At 38.6% G+C, this 13,781-nt stretch overlaps 1 protein-coding gene across 1 annotated transcript in view; it reads left to right on the top strand.

The window, feature by feature from the left end:
- Positions 1-13,781, top strand: part of LOC133532988 (uncharacterized) — an 83,606-nt gene that overhangs the window by 2,387 nt on the left and 67,438 nt on the right. The window contains 9 exon segments of the mRNA XM_061871893.1: positions 117-243; positions 4,011-4,148; positions 5,532-5,628; positions 6,248-6,397; positions 7,593-7,734; positions 8,196-8,366; positions 9,156-9,288; positions 10,397-10,522; positions 11,186-11,287. Coding sequence (XP_061727877.1) covers positions 117-243; positions 4,011-4,148; positions 5,532-5,628; positions 6,248-6,397; positions 7,593-7,734; positions 8,196-8,366; positions 9,156-9,288; positions 10,397-10,522; positions 11,186-11,287 — 1,186 coding nt within the window.

Raw genomic sequence — 13,781 nt, 5'->3', positions numbered from 1 at the left:
ACTGTTCTGGTATGATCGGGACATCGCTATGCGTGATGATTAGCGTTGTCTAGCTCACTTTGCTCAATCCCCATCAGTGTGACAATGGGGTAATCCTTTTATGGTTTTGATCACAGAGAACAATTGCGGCGCGCCGAAGAGCGAAGGAGCCGTTTCAAGCGGCGCTGGCCCGACGTCAGAAGGCCTCCGCTAATCTGCAGGCCGTGGAAGCCGCCCGGGCCTCCAAGACGACAGCCACCACTGGTTAGTACTTAGTATAATTTTTCAGTGGCAAAGGACAAGCAGCGTGTTCGGCGGGTTCCCGAGCAGCGCTGCATTGAGCGTCCAAGGATTTTGACAAGACAAAGCATTTATTGCAATCATATTAAGTACACAAAATTACATAATATGTACCCCGCAAGGGCGCAGCAGTCTTATAACTAAACTAGCTGCGAAACCCGGCGTTGCTCGGGTTAAAATACATCGCATGTTTAATGGTATAAAAAATATTTGAGGATGCATTTTTTAACGTAGATAATATAGATTTCTATCTTAGATATTGAAAGTAAGTAAGTAAGTAAGTAGTCGACCATTCAATATGCGGTGTATAGAAAGTATATTTAATTAATTAACTAATTGAAATAATTATAAGTTAAAATAAAAAACACCTTAGTAAATGGAAAATTTATGTTTTATTCACACAATTATTTACATATGATATTATACGTATTACATATATGATAAATACATTTACATATTACACATTATATGTGTATCCCAATGATTATCGTTTTCAAGTAGACCTAATCTTTGACATGCTTCACGATGTCTCAAAAATGTAACCATTGACAGTTTTTAGGTCTTCAAAACACGTTGGACCACGAATAGTGTGAAGTAATAAGCGTAGATAGAAACATTCAGCGTTTTTTGGATGCACTGTGTAGACTCGTCCTATTGTGTTACTCTTGAACACATCATGTCCTTCTACTTGCATTCCACGTTTTCGAGGATTAAATTGTTTACTTGTTGTATCCCATGTATAATAGCTGGGTACTTCTGAGTAAAGTCTTAGCAAATTGGTCTTTCTGGCATAATTCAAAAAACGCTGTTAAAGTTGTTCGAGTCGGTGGTTCCGTCGCAACTTTTTATGCCGTTTCTGTTGTGAAAAACACACGTTGTCCATTTTATAGGTGGACGGATAAATGTTGAACCGGTGGATCTCGATCGTGTATTGGAAAACTTAAAATTCGCCAAATTGCTTCGTTGGTATTAATGTAACGACCCATTTGATACTGTACTATTTCATCATGCTGGTTTTCATTGGTTAACGTAAAAACAGCCATATCACTGCCTTTATTAATATATATGCATACATATTTTATCGATTTAACAGAACTGCAGTATTCGCCTTTAAATTTCCGTGCATGACAATACTCGCATATCGTATCCATTTTTCCGATGACAATACTTGGATGTTCATTGTATTGTTTTTTGCAATCATAATGGAAAGCCTGAAGTTCTAAACTTCCAATTTTACATGAAGCAGCTCGTCGTTGGCGTAAAGTAGTCATTCTTTCTTGTTTTCTGGTATTTTCCAGTTCATGTTGATCAGCCGATTGACGATTTCGGAGTGATCTTACTCGACATCGTGTTTCTTCATTAATACGTGCTCTTTCCTCTTCGGTTAAATTTTCTCTAATTCTTTTTACTCCTTTACGAATGTTCAAAAGACGTTTTTCTCTTTGTTCTTCTGTTTCATTGTGACGTGCTATTTTCCTTCTTTTTGAAACCACTTTGGGTTTTGCAAATACTTTTTTTCGTCTTGGCTTTGTAAATATAAAAAGTGTAATAAAATTAACCAAAACGCATATCTTGGTTGTTACAATGATAAAACTAACAAAAAGTCACTCACTTTCGGTTTATATACCGTTAGAAATCGAAATTTCTAGTATCAGAACACTCTAGAATAGTCAAATAGTTTTTACTTTCACATTTGTTCAAATCACTTGAATTTATGTAATCACTGTTTACTCTTGACTTCAATTGATCTTTTCGCGACTGTAAACACGGTTCAACTGACAAAAAGTCACTGATTTTCGGTTTATATACCGTTGGAAATCGAAATTTCTAGTATCAGAACACTCTAGAATAGTCAAATAGTTTTTACTTTCTCATTTGTTCAAATCACTTGAATTTATGTAATCACTGTTTACTCTTGACTTCAATTGATCTTTTCGCGACTGTAAACACGGTTCAATTGACAAAAAGTCACTTATTTTCGGTTTATATACCGTTGGAAATCGAAATTTCTAGTATCAGAACACTCTAGAACATTCCGATGTACTTAATTTCGATCTGGATCGTCCGGATTAATTTCAATAGTTGCACACATTTCGGAACTTTCTAGAAGCTTCTAGATTATTATAGTCATTTCTAGAACTATCTAGAGCATTCCATATGGATTTTTTAGAACCTTCTCGAACATTCTAGATCGATTGTTACAGTTGTACACATTTTAGAGTTTTCTAGATTAGTCCAGAAATTTTTAGATATTTCTGGAACATTCCATACCGATTTTAGCAGTTGCACACAATTTTGAATCTTTCTAGATCATTCCAGACATTTCTAGAATTTTCTGGAACATTCCACATCGATTTTAGCAGTTGCAGACAATTTTGAATCTTTCTAGATCATTTCAGACATTTCTAGAATTTTCTGGAACATTCTATATCGATTTTAGCAGTTGCACACAATTTTGAATCTTTCTAGATCATTCTAGAAATTTTTAGAACCTTCTCGAACATTCTAGATCGATTGTTACAGTTGTACACATTCTAGTTTTGTAGATTAGTCCAGAAATTTTTAGAACTTTCCAGAAGTTCTCATGAGTTAGAAAAGGACAGATGTATATTTTTTCATATTTTTGCCACCCACAACCACCCACTTCCACCCACCGCGACCAAACTCTCTTATTCCCACCGGGAGATCGAGGGGTATTTACCACCCCAAAAGGAAGTTGATTGGAATTGGTGGTGGTAGAGAAAACCCTGTCTTTACGTACGCACATTAGCATTTTATATATATATTAAGATAACAATCTAGTACAAAGATTTACAGACAATTATTTGAGATCACAGGCAGTACTTAAGAGCTAAGTTACCTACTCATAGCATAGGTATTAATTTAACGTTCCATTATCAAAAAACTCCTGCAGCGTATAGAAAGATTTGTCTTTTAGATGTGTGTTAAGTGCTTTATTGAATAATTTTGAATTTTCTATTTCTTTTATTGACTGCGGAAGTTTATTAAAGATTTTTTAAAGATTTGGGCAGAGTATCTGCACTCTTATAATATGCTTGCATTTGTTTACCATATGGATGCTATAGGACGGAGAATCCTTGCAAGGAAAAGGCGTTGGATTGGACACGTGCTCCGTAGAGCCGATATCCACCTGGTCAAGCAGGGTCTCCGCTGGCATTCGCCTGGCAGTAGACGGTCGGGGACGCCTTGTACTATATCGAGGCAATCAGTTGAGAAGGAGGCTAGCTCAACTGGACTCGGCTGAAGAGCTGGAACTGCTAGAAGTAGCCGCTCAAGATCACGACAAATGGAGAATACTTCTGAGAGTCCTATGTCCGTCCCTAATGAGGGATAACAGGAATGCATCATCATCATCATAGATGCCCCGCTGTTCACCGTTGCTCCAGCATCCACTGAGTTTACAAATAACAGCTATTTGAATTTACCGTTAGTAGATATTTCTTATCCCGTTACAATAAACTTTACGAATTATCAATTTGCATGTTTTTCAAAATCTGTGATATCCAACCATTACATTTTTGCGCATAACATGAGATCGAGTAAATGCCCTTACAAAATAGAGTTAGACCAAGTTAAGTTGGTAGCGATTTTGATAGCCCAGATGGTGCAAGTGTTATTTAAACATCATAGTAACACTTGCACCGTCTGGGCTATCAAAATCGCTGCCAACTAAGTTTGATCTAACTCTACAATCCTTTTACACGTCGCAGAAACTAGAGCTGCCCGCGTTGACGCTGCGCCGCTGGGTGCCGCCGTACCGGCGCCGACGCCGCCGCCGCCCGCGCATGTTGCGCGTCCCACCCGAAGAAATCAATAAGGAGTTGTATGAGTGCGCCAAACTGAAAAAGGTATAATTCTTTCATCCTACCTTAAGTGTTTATTAGGTTTGAGCGGGTTAATGGACCCGGGTACGTCCATAAACTACGTCCAAAAGAGAGGTATGGGCATTGTGAATGTCATCTCGCTTTGTGTGGTAGGGCACAGCCAGTGGATGTCATTCCAGATCTAGAGCAGAGCCCAACAGGGGTTGTACCTCCACCTTACAGAAAACAGCAGCCAAATAACGCTAGACCCTACTCATAGTGTTGTGTTCCTGCCGGTGAGTAAGGTTGCCAGAGCTCAACGAGGGTGCGGAGTGTTAGGGTTGGCAACGCGCATGTAACTCCTCTGGAGTTGCAGGCGTACATAGGCTACGGAGACTGCTTACCATCAGGCGGGCCGTATGCTTGTTTGCCACGACGTAGTATTAAAAAAAAAAAATAGCTCATATCGCTGAAGGCACGAGACCTATCCTATGCCCAAATTACACCATCCATGACATTATAAACTGCACGAGGCCATGTGGTTTGCGAAAAGCAAAGCCTATTGAAAACCTAGCTTACAACAGAAGAACTTGATGTCACAGTTCTCAGCATTAAGGGAATATTTGAAGAAGATCACGATTAGATCCTTAGTCTCGGAGCCTTAGGATCCGCGTTTTAACCCTTTTCCAGGCCGCACCAATCTACAAGGTTTTCCCAAAAAAGCCAAATATATTTTCAATTAGGTAATCGAGCTTTGATGATTGAAGACAAACAACATTTCCTGAAAGTGTAATCTAATTTGAACCTTAAATCGGAATGCTAAAGTTGAAATTCTAATGGCGCGTATGTGGTTGATAAATCGTACTACTTATGCCTGGAAAAGGGTTAAGTTATTTTCCTCCATTCCACACGGTTTCGCCCAGAAGTATTATCTTTAGCTCGCGACGAACAACAAGCCATTAGAATACTGAATCTGTATAATTACCCATACTTGTAGTTATAATATAATATATATATATGTACTAGTTGTAAATCTAGGGAAGAGCGGTGCCTCCCAACACAAGCATTGTTTTGCTTACCGGGCGGCTCCATCCCCTGCATCACAAAAATGTATTTTATTAAGAAATAAACAATTTTGTATTTATTAAGAAATAAACAAGCACTTCTTGGCTTCTTACCCTCGTAACTAACTGGTTTTCGTTAGATGTGGCCGATCTAGTGATTACGGCAATCTTGCAGTTTATTTGGTTTGTTTCAAAAAATGAAGTTTGCAAAACTGAAGAAGTTATTTTAAGCTTTTCGAGGTGGTAGCTTGGTCAAACTTGCTCAGTGCCTAATTTACCATATGTTCTGTGTTTCCCATATTTGTACCTATGTATGGCTATCAATCTTATCATTATCTGAGTTTGTACATGTGCTGTTTCCTAGATATGGCACAACTTCAGCCAAGTGGACCGCAACAAGATGATGCTGCGTGGCAAGTTAGCCTGTAACTCCAAGCGGTACCGTTGCGGCGTCGGAAGTGGTGAGCTTACGATTATAATGAACGAGTTATCGATAAGATAAGGAAAAAGCGGTGTCTTGTGTTGACAAGTGATAAGTTGTTCAATAGTGGCTAAAGAATGGAATGCGCTCCCGCCCTCTGTATTCCCTGATAAATATGACCTCGGTCTCTTTAAAGCAAGAGTGAATAGGCTACTACTGAATCGGTGAGCTCCATCTTAGGCCCTGTCTTCACTTTCCATCAGGTGTGACTAGAGCCAATCGCCGATCAGTTTTTAATAATAATAAATAAAAAAAAGTGGTTGAAGGGTAGAGATTGCCATAAGTCTACCATTTATAATATTCATATTTATTAGTCTGGGTAGTTCCACATGGACCCTGAAGGGCATAGAACTTAATTATAAATCTATGTAACTTAACATTAACATTTGAATCCTTTGAAACGAGGCTCTTGAATTGTCTGGTGCAGAAACAGTACCGGAACCGGGAATTCCCACTTTTTGTCATAATAATTCAGTACCATGAGCCTTTCTTAGTGTTGTCCTAAACAAAATTAAGTACTTATATCATCTGCGTACGTACGTACGTATATATATATTTCCAATGATCGCTTAGTTTTAAAACTATATTTAATCCTACAGGAACCCAAACAGCGTGCATAGCGTTCGTAGCGCGCGCTCTTCTGAATGATAAAGCTGCTTCAGAACTTAATCGAAGGGATGTTGACGAAGTTATTGATACGGGGGACAAATTCTACCACCAGTGCATGCTGGCGTTGAAATGCTACAAGGGTACGTATAGTCTAGCAACTTTAAAAATATAGGACGTGGGGTATAGAGATAGAAAGGTAGGAAGATAGGAAGACAGAATAGGGTATACTCGTAACAAGACAATATCAACAGAAAAAGATACCTTTGATCTAGGTAAAGTGGCATATGTATAGTATAAACATATCTGAAGATAGGAATGAACTAAACAACAAGGCAGCTTCAGAACTTACTCGAAGGGATGTGGACGAAGTTACCGATATGGGGGCCAAATTATATCACCAGTGCAAACTGGCGTTGAAGTGTTATAAAGGTAAGTTAGTGTAACAACTAATAACTCTAAAAATATAGGACTTGGGATGTAGAAATAGAAAGGTAGGAAGATATAAAGACAGAATAGGGTATAACAAGACAAAATAACTGAAAAAGTCACCTTAGACCTAAGTAGTGGCATATGTATTGACGTATAAACATATCTGAAGATAGGAATGAACTAAACAACAAGGCAGCTTCAGAACTTACTCGAAGGGGTGTGGATGAGGTTACCGATACCGGAGACAAATTCTACCACCAGTGCTTGCGGACGTTGAAGTCTTAAAAATAACTTTAGTGATACAACTTGTGTTTAAAGACAAAAATATGTAGGCTATAACAGTACACAAACAACAGAAACATACTTAAATCTAGCGACATCTACATACAGTCAAGTCAACATAACGTGCATAGTGTCCATAGCGTGCATAGCGTGCCAGCGTGCATACCTAGCGTTCGTAGCGCGCGCCCTCCTTAACGACAAAGCTGCTTCAGAACTTACTCGACAAGATATAGATTATCGATACGGGCGACAAGTTCTTATAAACTTCCATGATCGTCTCGGATCCAGTTTATCTTTTTTAAAGGATGGAGTTTACACCCACTTGAATTCTCTTGGAAGTGTCTGAATTTCATAAATAAATAAATATAAATATTATAGGACATTATTACACAAGTTGACTAAGTCCCACAGTAAGTTCAATAAGGCTTGTGTTGAGGGTATTTAGACAGCGATATATATAATATATAAATATTTATAAATACTTAAATACATAGAAAACACCCATTATCCATGCTCATCACACGAATAAATGCCCTTACCAGGATTTGAACCCAAGCTTACTACCCACTAGGCCCGGTCATCAAAATTCGAATTCTGTAAATGTTTTTCTATAATCTATTTTAGGCAAGCGTCAGTTGGAGCTGAAGCAGCTCCTCACCTCCTTCTACTTTAACGACCACAAGTACACCGTCAAGATACAGGAGAAGGACCGGGGAATATTAGCCAAGCATCCGGACAACATTCAGTCAGCGCCTGATCTCATGGGGTGATAGATTTCACGAAATTTTTATTGACAAGTGTGACGCATGAAAATCATACTTGTATCACTATGGCGGCACTATGGGTGCCTATCCAAGATGTCAATCGTTTGCTCCGTGGCGTAAAGACAGTTGCGTTTCGTTCGCTACGTAGCCTAAACGATTAAAATCTTGACTGCGCACCGAATGGTATGCCTAATGCAACGCTCAAAACGTATAATATAGATTCCGGTTATTAACGACCTGCTTTGACTTCTGAAGATCCTGTGAGGCCAAAGGCCTTAGGACGGTAAAAATCAGGGAACTAGTGAGGTCCAACATTGAGATTTGAGGTCCTTTGACACAAATTTTTCATACATACAGACACAAATTAAAAGTAGTTCAAGATTATAAAATAAGGTATTTTATGTTACTGAGTTTTTTGTTATAATGTCTGTCTTCCTACAATTAAATTCTTACCAATTTTCAGGCTAATGGAAAAGCGCGTTGGTACCAACTACATGTCCATCCTGACGGTCGGCGACCGCCATTTCCTCATCTGGGGGCACCCCCCGCCCCCTGAAGCTGGCTCGCAGTGCAAGACTGTCTGTTACATCTTCGATCCTCACATGCAGAGCGAGAACGGACAGCCGCATAGATTGTACGTCTCATTATAAACATGTCTCACTCTTAACAACATGTCCATCCTCACGGTCGACGACCGCCATATCCTGATCTGGTGGCACCCCCACCCCCTGAAGCTGGCTCACAGTGCAAGACTGTCTGCTATATCTTCGACCCTCATATGTAGAGCGAGAATGGACAGACTCATAGATTGTGAGCTTTCATTGTTTACTCATCAGCTAAAGATGCCACAAAGGAATCAAAAGATTACACAAATTTCTCATATTGTATGAAGGTAATACAGCAGCGGTATCATGGTCGTGTTTTTGTCATTCGTCACATCATGCGTCACTTTCGCACTTACATATTTGTTAGAGCGTGACAGGTATGGTGACAAATGATAGACAACCGTCCATCTTAGCCCTGCAGAGCATCATCAGGGGGTCTACAGTATGGTGTTCTTCAAAAAAGGAGTGTACAGGTTTTTAAAGGGTCGGCAACGCGCATTTAATACCTCAGGAGTTGCAGGCGTCCATGGGCTGCGGTGACTGCTTACCATCAGGCGGGCCGTATGCTTGTTTGCCACCGTCGCGGTATAAAACAACACTCCATTACGCAAGAGTTTCTGATGCTGCGTAAGGTTTCCAATGCTCCAAGGGATGAATCCTTCACAGCTTTTGAGGTCGGTAATGCGTGTGTAAATCCATTAGTTTCCAGCGCCCATAGGCTGTGATGGTTGCTTAATATCAGGCGGGGCGCACGCTTGTTAACCACTTTCGTGGCATAAAAGAAATAGCGTCATAACCTGGTGTTATTTGTGTTGCAGGCAAGGCGGCGCCGCGTTTCTCCGCTACGCCGGAGTCACCTCCTTCGTGCTTGACTTCGTGGCCAACTATGGCGGGCTGGACGCCAGCAAGCGGGAATGCCCAATGCCATCAATTACTATCACTGATATTGAGGTATGTACGAACTTTACGATACAGGAACTTCGCTTATCCACGAGAAAAATGACTCGAGGTGGGAGAGATAGACTTCGGTAAACCATCAAGCTATGGAAGGTGGAGGTAAGGAATTAAATATCCATGTACAAAAAAATACATCAAAAAACCTTAAATAGATGGCGCTACAATACCTAGAATACTTGATTAAAATATCAAATCATAGACAGCGCACTTCACTCCGTCAATAACGCCTAGGTTCTTAGCTACTCTAGCGCTACTCTGGAGAGATAGCTGATAGCTGGACACTTGCAACAGTTCTACCATAAGAGATTTCACTCTTTTTAATCCTACACTTCATACATCAAGCTAACGTATCGTCAGGTGACAAAGAAAACTCGCTAATTACCAACAGAACTTCATAGCCAAGTTCGGATTCGCCCTGAGGGTCGCGTAGTTGTTCGACACAATGCTAATTTCAATTCTTTGTGGTTAGCGTTCCGACTGAACGTCTAGCAACATTCACAAAGGAGGAGTTTTGGCCGTTCCACGGCCGGCTCCCTGACAGAGCAGGGTTGCGAAATGCATCGCAGCCATAGTGTGTTTTAGTTTTTAAAATATATTAACACGCTTTTATTAGGTCGACCTGTATAGGTAGTAGAATCTAAGGTAACTAATTTAACCATCTTCCAAGGATCGTAGCGTCATGAAAATTGGCAGCTGTATGTAGTTCTGATGACAATACAATAATATGGTACTGTCGAACTGATCTGATGATGGAGCCGGAAGATATGAACTGGAACTTCATGATGGAACATCGTATCATAGCTGTGTTTGAATTTCTTAGAAAAGTCTTGTAATGAACTTTGACCACGATTAGGTTTCAAGGTCTGATGATGAAGCCGGAATGGACTGGCATTCCATGATGGAATATTGTGTCATAAGCGTGTTTTTCTAGTGTTTTTTAAACTATTCATTTATTGTACAATATGTTTGGCCCATAGTTGTCTGAAAATAAAGATCATTCCATACCAAGCCATAGTGAACCGTATAGTATATATGTATATAGTGAATTCAATCAATTCTCTTTGCCTCAGTCAATCCTAACTAGGTACACAATATGTTGCAGGTTCTAGCCCGCGAGCCACTGATCCGCCAGCCGCGGTACGAGCTGGATTTGAAGGCGCTTGCCACGCATTGCGAGTCGGAATGGGTCAGCTTGAACAACAATGCGCTCATCGAAAAGAAACACGCGGTATGTCACTTTTTCACTTCTTTTCTTCATCACTTCTTCACTGATTCGAGCTACGCACCGGACTTGAAGGCGCTACCCGCATATTTGTCAGTATGGGAGACCGGGTATTATTGTCTTAGAGGGTGGTTGTCACAGCAGGCAGAATAAAATACTAAACGAACGAATAACTCCATCTACCGGTGTCGGAAGATAATAATAAAGTAATGGATACGTCGTAATCAATAAAGCGTAACACGTAAGTACGAAAAAGTTCATACTTTTTACGTCTTTTTTTTTATTGGGGAAAAAACAGACATAGGCAGATGATACAGAAAAGAGGATATTGGTTTTTACATTATAAGTGCAACCTACATCCTGAGACAATTCTCACTAAGATTTATAAACTAATAATATATGTAGGTATAAGTCTTATTTGTATGAAATAAATTTTGTATAAAATATTCGTAAATATTCTTCAGCATGTCGACATTTTAAAAGTTTAAAGCTATTTCTTTAATTATAGTAATTTTAAAAAGCAAGTAAATGTGTTCCCGCCGAAAATTGTCTATGGAAATATAGTTTTAAAATATGTGATAGGCTTTCACTTTGCTTCCTATTTGTCAGTTGCAAAACTTGTGGCATATGTATGTTCATGTTTATTCATTTTTCATGAATTATCTGCAGGGAGAATATCCACTGCAATCGCTAAGCGCAGTTTCGCTGGCGACGTCGCGCACCACCTCACGTCGGAAACTTCGTGAATTCTATCAGAAAGTACCCAAAGAGGTGACGCTACTGTGCTATTTTCCTCACAATTTTAACCCCCTCACTATACACACGTGACACACTGGTCAGAAAAGATAATCGAAATTTGATTTCACCCTTTAAATTTCAAGAGTTATGGCTTCCTAGACTAAGAACTACTCCTAGGGTATAGAAAAAGGTATACAATAGGGTTGTTTCCATCTACAAATCTTAGGGCAGAATTGTATCCCAATAAATTCTTTTAGATTATAAGAACATGTTAAGGCGCGGTGTATAGTAAAATGCGCTGTTTTTAAATCGATATTTACAAGCTTGTACAAAGATTTCATTGGTTATTTTCTAGTATGTATAACTTCAGTCCTTGAACTAGCCGTACGCTTGTCAGAAACACGAGGGCTCATCTTTTTCTCGATAGATTATTGCTTTGAAAATATGCTTAAAATTGTATCCTTTCCGATATTTTAGAAGTACTATGACGAATATCAATATGAAATTTACTTCATTCGATAGCTTTTAAGTAACTCTATGATTTTGCTTGTCATTTTATCGGTGCGTTAAACTTTTCATTCATAATTATGAATTCAACGTTTTGTCTACTAAACGTTACCCTGCACGGCAATACCGTCAGTACGCCAGTACGCCCGTGACCACTGTCAGCGTCGGACCTGTGCTAGTTTAGCGGACGTTACATAAAATGGATAATCACACTGTAAATACACAAATATGTTATACACACAATGTTTTCATCACACTTACGAAGAAAAAACTAAAGTTTAAGGTACTTGATTCTTAAATACGGTGACATTTCAGACATCCGTCCGTCATATTATCTTTTTTGACAAGTTTTACACACGCATCGTCCGGCATTCAGCCACGATTAACCAAAGGGTGAAATGGTGCCTTGCACCCGAGTTAAACACTCTACTTTTCATTTTTAATACGAGGAAAGTAAAAGTAAACAAACACGGCTAAATATAAACTTCAGTGGTATTTCGTGAGGGGTACTTTTAATTATACTCGTACATTTAGGTAAAACATAATTATTTATGGAATGGGTAGTTAATTATCAGAATGGAAATGGTACATCGAATCCATTTAAAACCAAAATTTGAAATGCTTATCGTAAAAAAGAAACAAACGTACTAAGAACGTACAGTGCTCTAGACTCTCTCTAGAGCAGTAACTTTTCTGCACTCTTTTGACAACAACAAAGACCCACTTTCAGAGCATGAGAAATGATAAAATATTTTAAACGGCTATTGCAGTAATAAGCAAATTGAATACCTATTTTTAAACGTAAACAAATAAATTAATTCGCTTGTTTAATTTATATCAGTCATTATATTGGAACAGCTTCAATTTTAATACATACAGGATGCAGGAGATATACTGGATTCAAATATGTGGGAGTACTTAGTGAAAGGTGCCATTTCACGACTTTAAGTTTCCGAGTTACATGCGTTTTTGTGGATGCGTAATAGTTTTGTGTTATATAGCCTGTTCCGTTAAGTCTTTATACAAGAACTACTACTGAATTTGGATGGTTTATTAACTTTCATATTTTAATGTATCATGGTATACATAATAAATAATAATAAATAAATAAATATTATAGGATATTATTACACAAATTGACTAAGTCCCTCAGTAAGCTCAATAAGGCTTGTGTTGAGGGTACTAAGACAACGATATATATAATATATAAATATTTATAAATACTTAAATACATAGAAAACACCCATGACTCAGGAACAAATATCCATGCTCATCACACGAATAAATGCCCTTACCAGGATTTGAACCCGGGACCATCAGCTTCGTAGGCAGGGTCACTACCTACTAGGCCAAACCGGTCGTCATCATATAAGACTTTATTTACAACATTTATCAATTATTTGATTTTGTAAGGTGAGCAGGAGCGATATTTACCCTTCAAGTCCCATACAAAATTTTCGCAGTTCGGATATATTTGTACCTTTCGCCAATATTTTTATTTCACTGGTTAATTATTCTATAAATTCAAGAATGTCACTTAATTCCACTTTTGTTAGTGCTAAACATAAAACCCTTTGTACAAGTTTGGTAAAATTATATGAATAAGTACTTTTATACCATGCTATTTCTAATTTGTATGAAAAATTGTGACATTTTATTTCTTTTTTTCTAGTATAAATTTCGATAACATTCTGCCGCCAATTTCAGGTCTCAGCAATGATTTTACCTTCTTCTTTGAAACCTTGGACCTTTGTTATGTCTTTGTGATATGATTTTGCTATTTTTCCTGCCAATACAAAATATTAGTGGAAAATCGATTGAAAGTTTCACAAAAGATGTTTTCTTCATTTTCGTATTAGGGTGGTGGTGGGTGGTTTATTTTGAAATGAATCACTAGTCAAGGCCTATAATATATCCCTTCAAGTGGCGGCAGCGAAAACGTGAAAAGTAGTCAAGTGGCGGTGCCCCGTTGGGTGTTCAGCGCGGATTTAGAGAATATTACAAATACAACTATTTAAGC

This window comes from Cydia pomonella, chromosome 28 (assembly GCF_033807575.1).
Source record: "Cydia pomonella isolate Wapato2018A chromosome 28, ilCydPomo1, whole genome shotgun sequence".
Lineage (NCBI taxonomy): Eukaryota > Metazoa > Arthropoda > Insecta > Lepidoptera > Tortricidae > Cydia > Cydia pomonella.
Note: the sequence above shows the minus strand (reverse complement) of the source record. Positions and strands in the feature narration are given on the sequence as shown.